Consider the following 13500-nt stretch of genomic DNA (forward strand, 5'->3'; position numbering starts at 1 on the left):
TTTAACTTTACTGATCTGTCAATGCTACGGTGTTTCCAGTTATGAAATGAACGTATGGAAGTTGATGAAGCTTCATTTTGTCACTAGCTTGTTGCAAGGCATAAGATGCAATGCAGCATGCTAATATTAGCAGAATTTGAAGCATATGTTCGTGTTTACCGGGGACTGTTTCATTAACAGTTCTTTCATTAAGTTTTACAATCACTACATTCAGTTATATTCCACTAATCAAGACAAAACCAGAGACTAATTCTTCAGGATCATTTTATTAGGAATGAGGAATATAAATCTCTTACGAAAATATTCTTAACATTTCAATATATAAGAATCGTCTATAAAAATATACTACTACATAACAAAGCCGGTAACTTCTACAAAACATATAATTCAACATATATTTAACAATATATAGGACATAGTAAAAATCCTTTAATTAATGCTGAGGGTATTTTTACCCCCTTTTTGTCAAACAATAATTCACATAACATAGGAAATTACTCATTCTGATACACAGAAGTTATCACCATAAAACTCTATGTATGTTCCCCCCTGAAGTCACCTGCATCTGCAGGAACGTAAAGCCACAACTTTTCTTTGGATGGACAGGCAGTTATGACCCCAAAAACATTCTTCTGGTAGCTGCAATGTCCTGCTGAAGTCAGCGTTCACATCTGCTGTCAGCACTGCCAATGCTGAATCCACACAGGGACAGAGATCATGTTTTTATTACCCTTGTGCGGCTGATGCCACAGATGAGCCTGCCATGGTTATCATGGTTAGAAAACTAAAAGACAGACTCTTCCTGGGTAACTACTGCTAGTTAGCAAGGAAATAACTTCTAAAGAGGCTGCCTCCCTAGAAATAAACCTTCCAACAGACAGCTCTTAAACAAAAGCGCAAGGAAGAGAAAATACGATGGGAGTAGTCGTTTATTTTAAATTATGATCAAGGGAAGTATGATCCATTTGGCCATTACCAATTATGGGAAGCACCATCTTGGAACACTTTTTGGAACTGGGAGTCTGGTTTCAGAATAAAAATGACACATTTAACTAGTAATATCACCTGTTATGTTGAGGTTACTTCATGCCTGATGTTTGACAAATGCTGGAAATCCACTTTAATTACATAGACCACCCTTGTCTACACAATGAGCTTGTCAAATTCTTGGTGTAGATTTATTTAAAGGGCTTTTAGAGCATACTTTAAACAACCAACTTAACCTGAAAGAAATTGGCTGCTACACAGTGACAGTACAAAGCCATCAGCTTTCTATAGAAGAGGTGGGTACATAAGGCTTTAAGGCTACAAAGTCTCACTGAAGACCACAGGCAATTACAGGGTCTTGCATAGTAAAGAACACATGGAACAAACTTATGATGCAACAGTAACAACTAAATCTTTTTATCCCTAAATTTCTGTGCAAAATAACCAATAATTAACTATTATTCTTTCTATTCAGAATCAATGAATGAATGAATATGTTGAAATTCAAGAGAAACGTAACATTTTAACAAAGCAACTGCAATGCAACAATATTCCATCATATTACAAAGGAAAGAGTTTCTATTAGAAAAGTATATTTATCAAACTTTAAAGTAAAGATAACAACAGGACACTGCAGACAATGAACACCAATATATTTCTGACTCAAAGATCAGAAAAATAACTTTTGACCCTGAGAAACTTGCTGTATTAAAAAGCTAAAAAAGATCAGAATCTAAAAGAATCAAGGCTCAGTTTCATTTCAGATTCTCAAACTGTTAAGCTTTGAAGAAGAGTTTTACCATCCTAACAGAAATTTAAAGAAATATTTTCAATTTAAAAAACCCAGCATTTCATGGTATCCACACTTTTGTAATTTCTTTAAGGCTTGCAACTAATATTTATGTTTTCAGCCTATATTTGAGAGGAAGAAAACTTTTTAAATTGAGGTGGTTGAAGAACTTAAAGCTTAAATGTCTTTCATTCTCAACATCATCTAAAAAACCAATTACAGAAACTAGCTTGTCATGCTTTATGGATAGAGAAGCCCTAGTCAAGTCCTTCATTCTCATTCCAGTTAAACAGTTCCCTAAAAGACAGATTAAAATCAAAACAGTGTTCCAAAACACTGGTTTAGATTATTATTTTAACAACTTAAATATTTAGGACGGTTTAACAACAGCAAGAGTAAATAAGCAGATGAAGCCATAAGGAAACCCTGTATGTTTGAACAAAGAAAAAAAAAATCATCTGGAGGTTTTGGCACTAGAAATATATTGAAAGAGTTTCTGCAAGAACTTGAGACAAAAATTACAAATCACTGTACCTAGATGTTGATTTCTGGTCATGTAGCATATTTTCTACATTTACTTATGTGTTAATGGCAAGAAAACAATCCTTTCTTCAGTAGCCTGTTCTTCTCTACTAAGTGTAAACAACATTCATTGAAATCATACGAACTAAAGATTTTTATGTACGCTTCCACATAATTTTTATTCTGTACTGACAAAGCAGTATTCATACGATGTACTTTCAACTATTATCTAATTCTACTTCCTAATGTTTTCATACTGTCATCAAGTTTAGGCTACTCTGGTTTTGCCCTCTCCAACAACCTTACTAAAAGATCATACTGGATCAGCTCCCAGGGGTAGCCCATCATAACCACATAAGCACTGAGCCAAGTGGAGAGATCCGGGCTAGCTGACAATCCAAGTCTGCATCAATCTGAACTGCTTTGGAACCACACCTTTATAAGTGGCAATTCAAACACATGCATATTAAACATGAAGTGAAGCAGTAAAAAATGCAGCCTGTTTTCTTTCCCTCCCCTGAAAGCTGTTGCTCAATGGCAGTGATGGTTAAGCAGCAGAAAAACAATCCCAGTTCACAGTATTATGCAAAAAGGGTGCCAAACTGGAATTTTATTATTATGTGAGGCTTTTTAGAGATAGTAAAGTAGTTTCCTGACCTTGTCAGCAGTAGCTGAGCTTCAGCCTTCAGGAAAAGCAGAGAACAGACAGCTGTAAGCAGGAACTGATTCTACCACTCAAGTGGAATCTGCTCATATCCATAAACACATTCAGATTCAGGGTGCTGGTTTTACCTACAGAAACTTGGATAAAGACAGTTCCTCATGATACATGGAAAAGTACTGTGAGGTACTGAAAAACACCTGAAGGACAATGCAATCATTGGTCCCAGCCAGCACAGCTTCATGAATAGCAAGTCTTGATTGTCAAACCTGATTTCCTTCTACTACAGGATAGCCCACCTAGTCAATCTAGGAAAGCCAGTACATGTCATCTTTTTGGACTTCAGCAGAGCTTTTGATATCGTTACAGCATCTTTCTGGACAAACTGTCCAGCACACAGCTGGATAACTCTGGTGCATGATGGGTGAGCAACTGGCTCACAGGTCAGGCACAAAGAGCTGCAGTGAGGGGGGTGACATCAGCCTGGCATCCAGTCATCAATGGGCTCTAGCCTCAGCCCAGTTCTCTTCAACATCTTCATTAATGAGTTGGACACAGGACTCCAAGGAATATGAAGTTTGCTAATGACACTAAATTGGGAGGAGCTGTTGACTTCCTCAAAGGCAGGGAGGCCCTGCAGATACCTCTATAAATTAGAGGGCTGAGCAATCACCAAACATATGAAGTTTAACAAGGTCAAGTGACAGATTCTGCACCTGGGGTAGGGCAACAGACAGACTGGCAAATGAGAGGCTGAAGAGCAGCACCACAGAAAGGGACTTGGGGGTCCTGGTAGATGGCAAGGGAATATGAGTCAGCAGTGCCCTGGCAGCCAGGAGGGCCACCTGTGTCCTGGGAGGCTCCGGGCACAGCATCGCCAGCCGGGCAAGGAAGGGGATTGTCCTGCTCTGCTCTGGGCAGCTTCACCTCGAGTGCTGGGGGCAGTTTTGGGTGCCATAGTATAAGAAAAACATTAAGCTGTTAGCTTAATGAAGATGGTGAAGTGTCTGCAGGGGAAGACTTATGAGGAGTTGCTAACATCACTTGGTCTGTTCACCTTGAAAAAGAGGAGACTGAGGGGAGACCTCCTCACTGAGGTCTTCAATATCCTCATAAGGGGAAGCAGAGGGGCAAGTGCTGATCTCTTCTCCCCATGCTGTGACAGAACTCGAGTAAATGGCCTGAAGGTGAGTCAGGGGAAGTTTAGGCTGGATATCAGGAAGAGATTCTTCACCCAGAGGATGTTTGGGGACTGGAACAGGGTTCCCAGGAAAGCAGTCACAGCACCAAGCCTGTCTGATTCAAGGAACATTTGGACAATGCACTCAGGCACATGGTGTGACTCTTGGGGGGCCCTGTGCAGGGCCAGGAGCTGGACTCAATGATCCTGACAGGCCCTTTCCAACTCAATACATTAGATGATACACTGACCCTAAAGTACTACATACATTCCATGCCTTTGGGACTGAAGTCCCTAGATCTGCCCTGACATGATGCAATGCTTACTGGCAAAAGAAAAGACATGTGACCAGACATCTATAAATCAAAATAAGAAAACATGTGCCACCTTTAGTGATTTTGAAAAAAAACATGTTATCAAGTGTACAAAACACAGCATTCTCTTTTAGAAGAACACTAGAGTGAGTAAGTAACTGAAAACCTCCAAATCAAGATTCAAGTTAAAATTTTCTTTCAACTCTACTGAGACAAGACCCAAAAGTATGTAAGATTCAACTTGGGAAAATCCCACTTCCTGATACTAAACATTTAGTCCTCCTAAAACATGAAGGACACCAAGACCAGTAATACAAGTATTTTTCTTTAGTACTTGCTGCATTCAAGATAAAGCCTACAAAAGTAAGAAGATGTGCAAGAGAAGTGATAAATGCAGACTTAAAAGGGCCAGCTGGAGAAGTGGGATTCAAGTTGCCCACTAGCACTGTCTGACGTAGTGTGGATGCCTGAATGTGATGTGTATGCATAGCTTCATCCTTCCACCAAGCTTTCCTCAAACCTTTTCTGTAGAACCTCTGTACGACCTTGGCCAACCCCCACTTTCTGTGAGACTGCAATTACATTGCAGGCTTGTACATTCTTAGGAAACAGGCAAAAGCTTTACTGTAAATCCTCCTAACTTTATGAAGGCAAAAGAGACTCAAACTTCATCTCATAAAGAACTATTGTATAGAAGAATCTAAAAAGAGTCATAAGCAGCATTAAATATAACCTATATTAAATACCTAAAAAATACAATCTTTTGCATAGAATAAAGAAAAGTGCAGCTACAGTGCAGCATTCCATACCACAAGAAAGGGCTTATTTACAAGTGGTACAGGATTAACTGTGTCTCCCATCACTGAGACTGCAGCAACTAAGACATGTTTATCAGGAAAATCACATTTGAAAAAAAAAAAAAAAAAAGGTGATTAGGTTGTTTCTCTATGTCGGTAAGATAAGTGCAAACACTTAAAATTCTTTTTAAAAAAAGCCAAGTTGATAGGTAATTTTCACAAGTTAATTTTCTCTTGATATTACTTGGAAAAATGAAATTGCTTTTGTTCTTTTAGAATCCAAATTAAAATTAAATCCACATTTGGCATCTGTTTTGTGCAAAATAATAATTAGAAAGCTTGTAGAAGAACAAGCTTTATCTGTTCTATAAAAGCTGGTTGTTTAAGGATTATCAACTCTTCATTCCTTTCTAACTTTTGTACTGCAATCCCTGTGGTAATCAAGCACAGAATAGTATTAAGTCTGGGAGACTTATTTCCACTGCTCTGAAAAATAAAGAAAGCGTCTAAGAAGTAGAGAGTCAGGAAATTTAGGAAAATAAATATTGTCCACTTTGGAAAGGAAGCAACAAATTTTAAGTATCATATGATATATGCCCATATGAGCATGCCTAAATATAAGAAAGGAAAGTATATACCTCCTCAGTTGCTAAAATATCTTCAGTTTTGGTTAAAAAAAAGTCAGCTTATTTTATTGGATATAATTTGGTACTACAATTTGGTAAACGGGATACTTAAAATAAATAAAAATAAATATTTCTATATATTTCAAGATTGCTTGTTTCTGTAATGAATGAGTGTCTCTATTATCAGATTTCCCTCTGTTTAGCTTTTTTCACGCTCTGTCGCCACTTACGAATGGCAGTTCCAGAACTACTGGCTACTACACAAAGGGCACCACCCACAGTCCACCAAGTTGGGAGATGATTGAGAAAAAGAATTTGTAAAATAAAAGCAAACACCACATCCATTGTTTTCATGATTGATACAGGTCCAGCTTTCTCTATCTGTAATGCTTTTGTGAGAAATACCTGACCCCCCAACCCTAACAAGCCTATTAATATTAGAAAAACCCTATCTCTGCCACAATGTGGTAAACGCCATTCATTCAAAACAAACAATGCTATAACACATCCAATTAATCCAATGACTGCATAATACCAAATTGACAAAAAGTAATGCACAGATTTTCCCACCTTCCTTAGTATAACAATAGTCGAAGCTGCAGATAACGTGCTTGTAATTGCTGCTATAGTTCCTTTAAGGTGATCTGTGTAATTTCCTTCAATCCCCGTAACATGTGACCCAAACAGAAATGGTGGTCTGGCAATAAGAATTACTCCAGTGATTGCAAAGAGAGTAAACAGAAGATCCCAAAGGCTGTATTTCTCTTTGAGAAAGATCCATGCCAGTAATGATGTAAAAACAGGACTGGTAAAAGTTATAACAGTGGCATCAGCTAGTGGCATGACTTGATAAGCGTAGTAGAGAAGAACCATTGCAGTAGAACCAAGGAATCCTCGGAAGAAAAGAAAAATTCTTTTACCTTTTGGTCCCAAAAACCCTGTTCTGAAAAACAGAAAGGTCACATTAATGTCACTGTCTTGCTTATTTCATGACTAACATCCAAACACATTTAAATATGGTACACACCTTTCTAGATGAGGGACTTTAATGCCCAAATATTCTTAACTGTCTGATCACAGACCAATTTATTTCCATAGTGACCCGCAATCACATTCAGAGTCCAGAACCTGTTCTCCTAGCGATTAATTTTTCGCTTGCAAAATAACCCAAGAGTACCTACAAATTACCTTCCATTTTTTTAAGATCACCCCTTTGTGGAAACCAAAGCATTTGATACAATAATCCTAGTACAAGCCTCTACCATTGAGGGAATCAAAGATTTCCAGTTTTCTGATTTGTATTAAGAAACTATCAACTAATCTAAAATAATGCAGTTATGCAACTGAAGTCCAAACTAAAATAACACTGCAATCTTATTTAAGTGAGCCATAATTCTAGATCTAGTTCTAAGAAATAACTTTAAACATTTTCTACACTTACTTGTAGTATATTAAACCAGGAAGAACAAATGCCATTTGGAAAACACATCGAAATGCACTCACTTCCACTGAATGTACATCTTCTATTTTTTTAAGAAATAAAGAGGCCACTGAGAAAAGGAAGGCAGACAGTATGGTATAAAACAGACCAAGTCCTGGGCACGCAGCTTTCTTCTTTGTCCCTGCAACAGATAAACTACAGTTAGTAAAGATCTATTAGAAGACTTCTCTGATCAGGCAGCTCCACACACTGCAGTGCTCCACACCTCTGTAGCGATTTTTGTGGTGGAGAACAGGGGAACCAAAGAAACAAATGCAAATATTACATCTGTTTAACAGACGTACCTTGAAAATACTTGTCACTGACCATCATAGGTCCTCTTTTTTTTCTCAAAACAGGGTGTAAGACATGAACCCTAACACCTGGGATAGACAACATTGCAGTTCTACAGGAGTTAGTAGGACTTCTTGTAGATATCAGACTAGTACGGGTTTTACTATAGGGACTAGTCACAATTCTGCCCAGGGACCAATAAATATAACTGACTACAAAATAATCCATGGTCAGATTCTGAAACAATTATCTTGGGAATCAGCTGCTTAGTTAACTGAGTTAACTAAGGTTCCTGAGCAAAACTTTAATTTCCTTTCTCACAAATACACAATGTAAAATTTGTATATAGAACATCATTTTTGTTATACCTCATGTTTATTTTGCAGCTAAGTCACCCTAATTTTGACCTAGACCTACAGAAGTTTCATATCACATTTTTATCTTGCTGTAAGAATTCAAATATTTTCTTCAAATAGGCATCAAATATACATTTTTAAGCAGAAAAAATTTAAGTAACTAATGTTAAAACATCAAAGGCCTGATGTCTATCATAATTCCATGAAGACCTTAGTTTATGCTTATTTATCAGACCTCCCCTTCCTGAAAGTTTCCCAAGTCTAATGTTTCTATTATAGTTTCCTCATTGCCTAAGGCTTTCTTCAACAACATACTCTTCCTCGTTCCACTCATTTTCTCCACCCTGAACTATTAAAAAAAAAAAAAAAAAGCAAGGAGAGGGAGAACTGTGTGAGAGAGAGAACTGTGTTGAGGTCAGCAGCAGCAATCTCCAAGGTAATCAGCCTTTTTTGTTACTGCTTTGTTGCATAAAAGGAACAGTCTTTCCACTGAACCTAGAGGTGAACACCAGGAAAAAGAAAGCCCACCTAAAAATCTGAGTGAGATGTCATCTCACTATCTCTTTCTTTTTCTCTACCTGCATAAAACATTGGGAGTCACCTTTTCTTCTGCGACACCCTCTAAAGATAGGAGCAAGAACTCCATGTCCCAGAGGCAGTGTTTTGATAAAAGGGTGCCTCATCTCACATTAGTGTGGCAGCCTTACGGATCCTCTAAAACATAATCAGCAGGGTACTGCTGTGAGTTGCTTAGCAACTAAGTATGGTTTTGAGAGGTTTTTTTTTTTTAATTAATAAAACTTGTCACAAACCATTTTGATCCTCCTTGAGATCAGCTACTCAAGGCTGATAAACTGCATCTTACTGCCTAGGAGGGGAGACTGCAGGCTGACAGTCCTAGGGACCCTGGCTTTACAACAGCAACCACAACCTGAAGTAGGCAAAAGGTTTGCTTCTCAAGGAATCCTGCCACACTGCAGCTGAAAGTGAGTTACAGCTCCTACTTGAAATATTTCTGTTTAGCAACAGCCTCTTACATAAAACTGACTATAAAAACTACCACCAACCAACACTGGACCGGGACATCTACCAACTATGAAACAAAGTGGATTTAAAAAATGTTCATGAACTATGTAATACCTTAATCCACATAGTCACATAACAGAACTACAAAATCAACAGTCTCTAATATTGAAGCAAGAGGAATCAGACTGGCCTATAACTGAAATGGGAAATCCAAACCCAGGCTGGCTTATGGATGAACACAGCACAAACAGAACTATTAACTTTTATTTCAGGCATGATAGCTTGTCTGATCATTACAGAATGAAGCCAACCTAAATAAAGAAAGTGTTGAAATGGAAAACCAATCAAATTAAAGCAAAATACACCAAAAGGATCTTACACCCAGAACTAAGCTTTGGATAGTAAGGAACAAACAAAAACCAGAGGGAACTAATTTCTGTAAGCTACCCAATATATCAAGCCTATCAGAAACAGAATCTTCAGAATCTTGTAATACTAGAATTTAAACCATCAACATCTTGCATTGCCAAAGCATGTACTCAGTGCAATGAGAAAGTGTTTTACTTCCTTTTAAAAATAAAATGGTACGAGTTCTTCCACCAAAAACAAGAACTGCAGTTCTGAAGAGTACTTATTTCAAAGTAAGTTTTAGGGAGAAGTTAGGTTAACATAACATTCCCACCCCACAAAATATTAGGCCTCGAAATACTAGCCTAACACCATCAAAACAGTCAAGCACTCATGCTTTTTTGAAAGAATGTAGCAGCCTGAAAATGAAAAGGTTTCAAGCAGTACCCAAGTCCTCTTTTTTGAGTGGCTACAGATTTGGTTTTCCAATTTTACTCCCTGGCTATCTCCACAGGTAATGCTTTCAAACAATTTTCCATTCCTGTTTTAAGTTGTAGGTAAATGACTCCCACTGCACACTGTTTTAGGTGTAAACTCTGACTGTGTTTTTAATGCCATGCTTTGTTCCAAACAGTTTTTATACTTGCAAAATGCACACAATGAAGAAAACCACACTTATCACATGCAAGCATCTCAGGAACAGTAGCAGATGCAGAAGAGTACTGGATACAGGAAAAGTGGTAAGCGAGAAGATGATTCTTCCAGACCTTCAGGAAAGGTAGGAGAGTCTCCACGTTGTAAAAAGCACAAGAGCTTTCTCTGACTTCTGTAAAGTGCCAGGAGCACAACAGCCTGCATTGGAACTAATCATGGTCATGCAGACAAGATCTAAGCATGATTCATAGTCTTCAGTCATATACTCAGTCAACAATTTTGCGAGACAGACATCCCAAAAACAAAGTACTCTTTCTGGTTAATTAATGCAAGTTTCTCAGGATTTCAAACACTTTTTTTCCCCCCCCAAGCTTTGCCTCAGAAGTGAAGCTAATGTGAATTTCACTGGTGAAGGACTCTGTCCTCTCCATAGCTCACCACCAACTCTATTTTCTGCTGGAAAGTCAATTACAGTCAATTTAATGACAAACACATTTTCAGTGAAGTTGTTTGAAAAAAAAAAAGTACTCCAGATAACTTCAGAAGTTATTTCAAGACGGCATTTATGTTTTAAGAGGACTCCACTTTAAAGCTACATGTTGCATATTTCACAGTAAGTTTGTGGCTTTATCAACTAAACATCACCAAGAAGTGAAGCAAGGACTCGAGTTAGGAGAAAACAAACGTTACACTCAGACTAAAGCAATGTAAGAATTCCCAGGAAGTCACAGTCCCAAGTACGTGGACTTGCTGAACTGCACTCTCGAACGTATTTATAGTGGCAGAAGGCACACTGGCAGAAGGCACCTCTATTTACCCAAACCTGTCAAGTCTTACTTTAAAATTTTAACAACAGGAAATACTGTTTTCCCGAGAAATAATCGTTCTCAAAGCTCTCTCAGAGGCGACAGAGCCGCCCGGCGCTGGGGATGAGCGGTCTCGGCGCTCTGCCCGCTCCCGGGGCGTGGGGGGCACCGAGCACCCGGCCCGAGCCGCGCCCGGCGCACAGGCACAAGGTGCAAGGGCACGGAGCAGATCGCGCCTGCCAGCCCGCTGATTCCTCCACCGGGGCCGGCTTGTCCGGACAAGAGGAGCGGGAGGAAGAGGGCGAGACTGAACCCGCTCGCAGGTGACCCGCGGGCACGGCTCGGAAGAGGCGAGGCGGCTCCTGCTCGCGGCCGGGCGGGCACCGGTGCCGGGAGCCCTCTGCGGCCGCCGGAGCCCGCTCCGCGCCCTGCCGCCACATGCGGACAGCCCGCTGCCCTCGGGCCGCTTCTCCTTCCCCCGCGGCCCGGCAATGTCACCCCGAGAGCGGGCAGCCTAGCCGGGAGGACGCTGCCACCTGCCCCGCCTGCCGGACTCCCCCTCCTCACCAGGTGCCTCGCAGCAGCACGGCCAGGACATGCCCGAGCAGCAGCCGCAAGCGCGGCGCTCCTCGGCGCCCGCCGCCTCGACGCCGGGTGCCGGGCACAGGCAGGGCTGCACCGCACCCGCTCCGTCCTCCCGGCCCGGCGGCACCTCCGACTCCTTCCCGCCCGCTGCCGGAGCAGCGTCGCCCTCTCCGCCCTGACACAGCACCATGAGGACGCAGGGCTGCCACGATGCTCCCGGCGGCTCCTCGGCTGCCCCTCGCTGCCGGCGACACCTGCCCTCCTGCGCATGCGGTGCGGCCGCCCAGCGCCGCCTGCCGCCCTCCCTCCGCCCGCCCGCAGCGCCGAGCACCCGCGGGGGGGACTACACCGGGTCCCGGCTCCGCCACCCCCCGCCAGGCCCCGCCCGGAACCAGCCGGGCCGCCCGTCCCTGCCGCGGCGGGTACCTGCCTGCGAGCTGGGCGGCAGCCGAGCGCCCCTGCCGGGACAGGAGGCAGCGCCCCGCCGCTTCCTTCCCGGCGTCCCCCCCACAGGGACCCGGCGAGGGCCGCGGGAGCGGTGCCGGGGAGCGGCGAGGCCGTGGTGCCTCGGGAGGGGGAGCTCTGACCCCGCCGGAGAGCGGAGGGGGCTGCACAGGCCGCGGCTGTTGCCGAGCAGAGGAGATAAAACACTGGGAAGCGGTGACGCGAAGTCATTTTAGGGGCGTTTTTGCGTCATCGGCGCGCCCGAAATGAAAGTGTTGCTGTGTGTGTCCGCGGCAGTGACCCCTCACAGCTCAGCCTGGGCGGGCTCATCAATTGCCCCGAGTTACTGACCCGGCACAGCCCCGCATGTCCGGGGTGTCACGGTGGGAATTCCCGCTGGACCGGGCTCCGCGCCCGTTGGAAAAGCCGGGATGACCTTTGGTGGGCCCGTCAGTGTTGCCGTGTCAGTGGGCAGAACATCGCTCCCTGCAAGAGCTGCTGCCTGCCCTCGGGTGAAAATGGAGATGGGAACCTGGTGGGCGGTTCAGTCAGGATCGTTAGTAGGGCACAGAAATCATCTAGCCACCTTCTCGGGGTACGTTTTCCCTAAGAAAACAATGCCGCCTATCGGAAAGGGTAGAGAGAAAAACAGGAGTAGCCCTTTTTCCTTACCCATGAGAAAGTGCAGAGTAAAAGAAGCAGAATAAATTTAAAATGCTATTTTTTTTCCCTTTTGAGCAAGATGAGCTGTTACCAATAATTAAAATGAGAGGAAAATCTCTTAGCTGCATAAATTAATCCGTGTTTGTTTCTTTATTCTTAACAAAGGGAAATGTAATCTACAGCTTTAGCAAACGGAATGCCAAATGGTAGATACAAGCTATTTCATACAAATGATTTTAAGTTTTCCCTCAAGCTACCTCATAAAAGCTATTTCAAGCTTTCTGTGTCTCTAGTTTAGCACATTTTATAGTGCATGCTAACCCACCAGAGGCTGTAAGTATTTCATTATCTTGGAGCCAGTATTTGATTAATATGACCAGAATTGTTTCACAGATTGTTCTTAACTAAAAATTAGATGTGCCATATCAATTATTAAACCAAGATAAATCAATTAATAAGGTTGTGTTGAAATCAGAATTAATTATTTCTAAATATTTAAATTATCTGAACTCCTATTGCTACAAACCAAGAAAATAAATATATGCTGCAGTATTTATAAACAACTTGTATTACAGCTCCTATCAGCATAGCTCTGTAAAAAGTCTATATTGAAAGCTTTACTAAATCTTTCCTCTGGCTTGCAAAATTTCCCAAACAGACACCCTTAATTAAGAAGTTACTTTTTCCTAATGCACTTCTCTATTCCTCAGAGTTTGGTTTAATTTAGAGAGGGAGGTGCAAAAAAACCTGGCAACCTGTTGCTTTCTCAAGAAACTTAAACTTCTCTGCACTCCAAGGCAGCTTTCACAGGCCACTGTTCATGAATCGCCAACACAAAGTTAGAGCTGTCCTTCCCCAGACAAGTTTTTGGTGGAAGAGCAGTGGGGATTCTGTCTCTCAGCAGCTATCCCGGGCTGGCGATCCCACAGGTGTCTCAGAGGAACACCTGGCACATCCCCTGAGCAGT

At 41.9% G+C, this 13500-nt stretch overlaps 1 protein-coding gene across 1 annotated transcript; it reads right to left on the reverse strand.

The window, feature by feature from the left end:
* Positions 1 to 273: 273 nt before the first annotated feature.
* Positions 274 to 11696, reverse strand: SLC35G1 (solute carrier family 35 member G1). The gene is given in 4 exon segments (XM_069019677.1): positions 274 to 6820; positions 7319 to 7499; positions 11409 to 11669; positions 11672 to 11696. Coding segments are annotated over 4 exon segments (1227 nt in total). The 3' UTR covers positions 274 to 6060.
* Positions 11697 to 13500: the final 1804 nt, after the last annotated feature.

The sequence above is a fragment of the Aphelocoma coerulescens genome, chromosome 6 (assembly GCF_041296385.1).
Source record: "Aphelocoma coerulescens isolate FSJ_1873_10779 chromosome 6, UR_Acoe_1.0, whole genome shotgun sequence".
Taxonomy (NCBI): domain Eukaryota; kingdom Metazoa; phylum Chordata; class Aves; order Passeriformes; family Corvidae; genus Aphelocoma; species Aphelocoma coerulescens.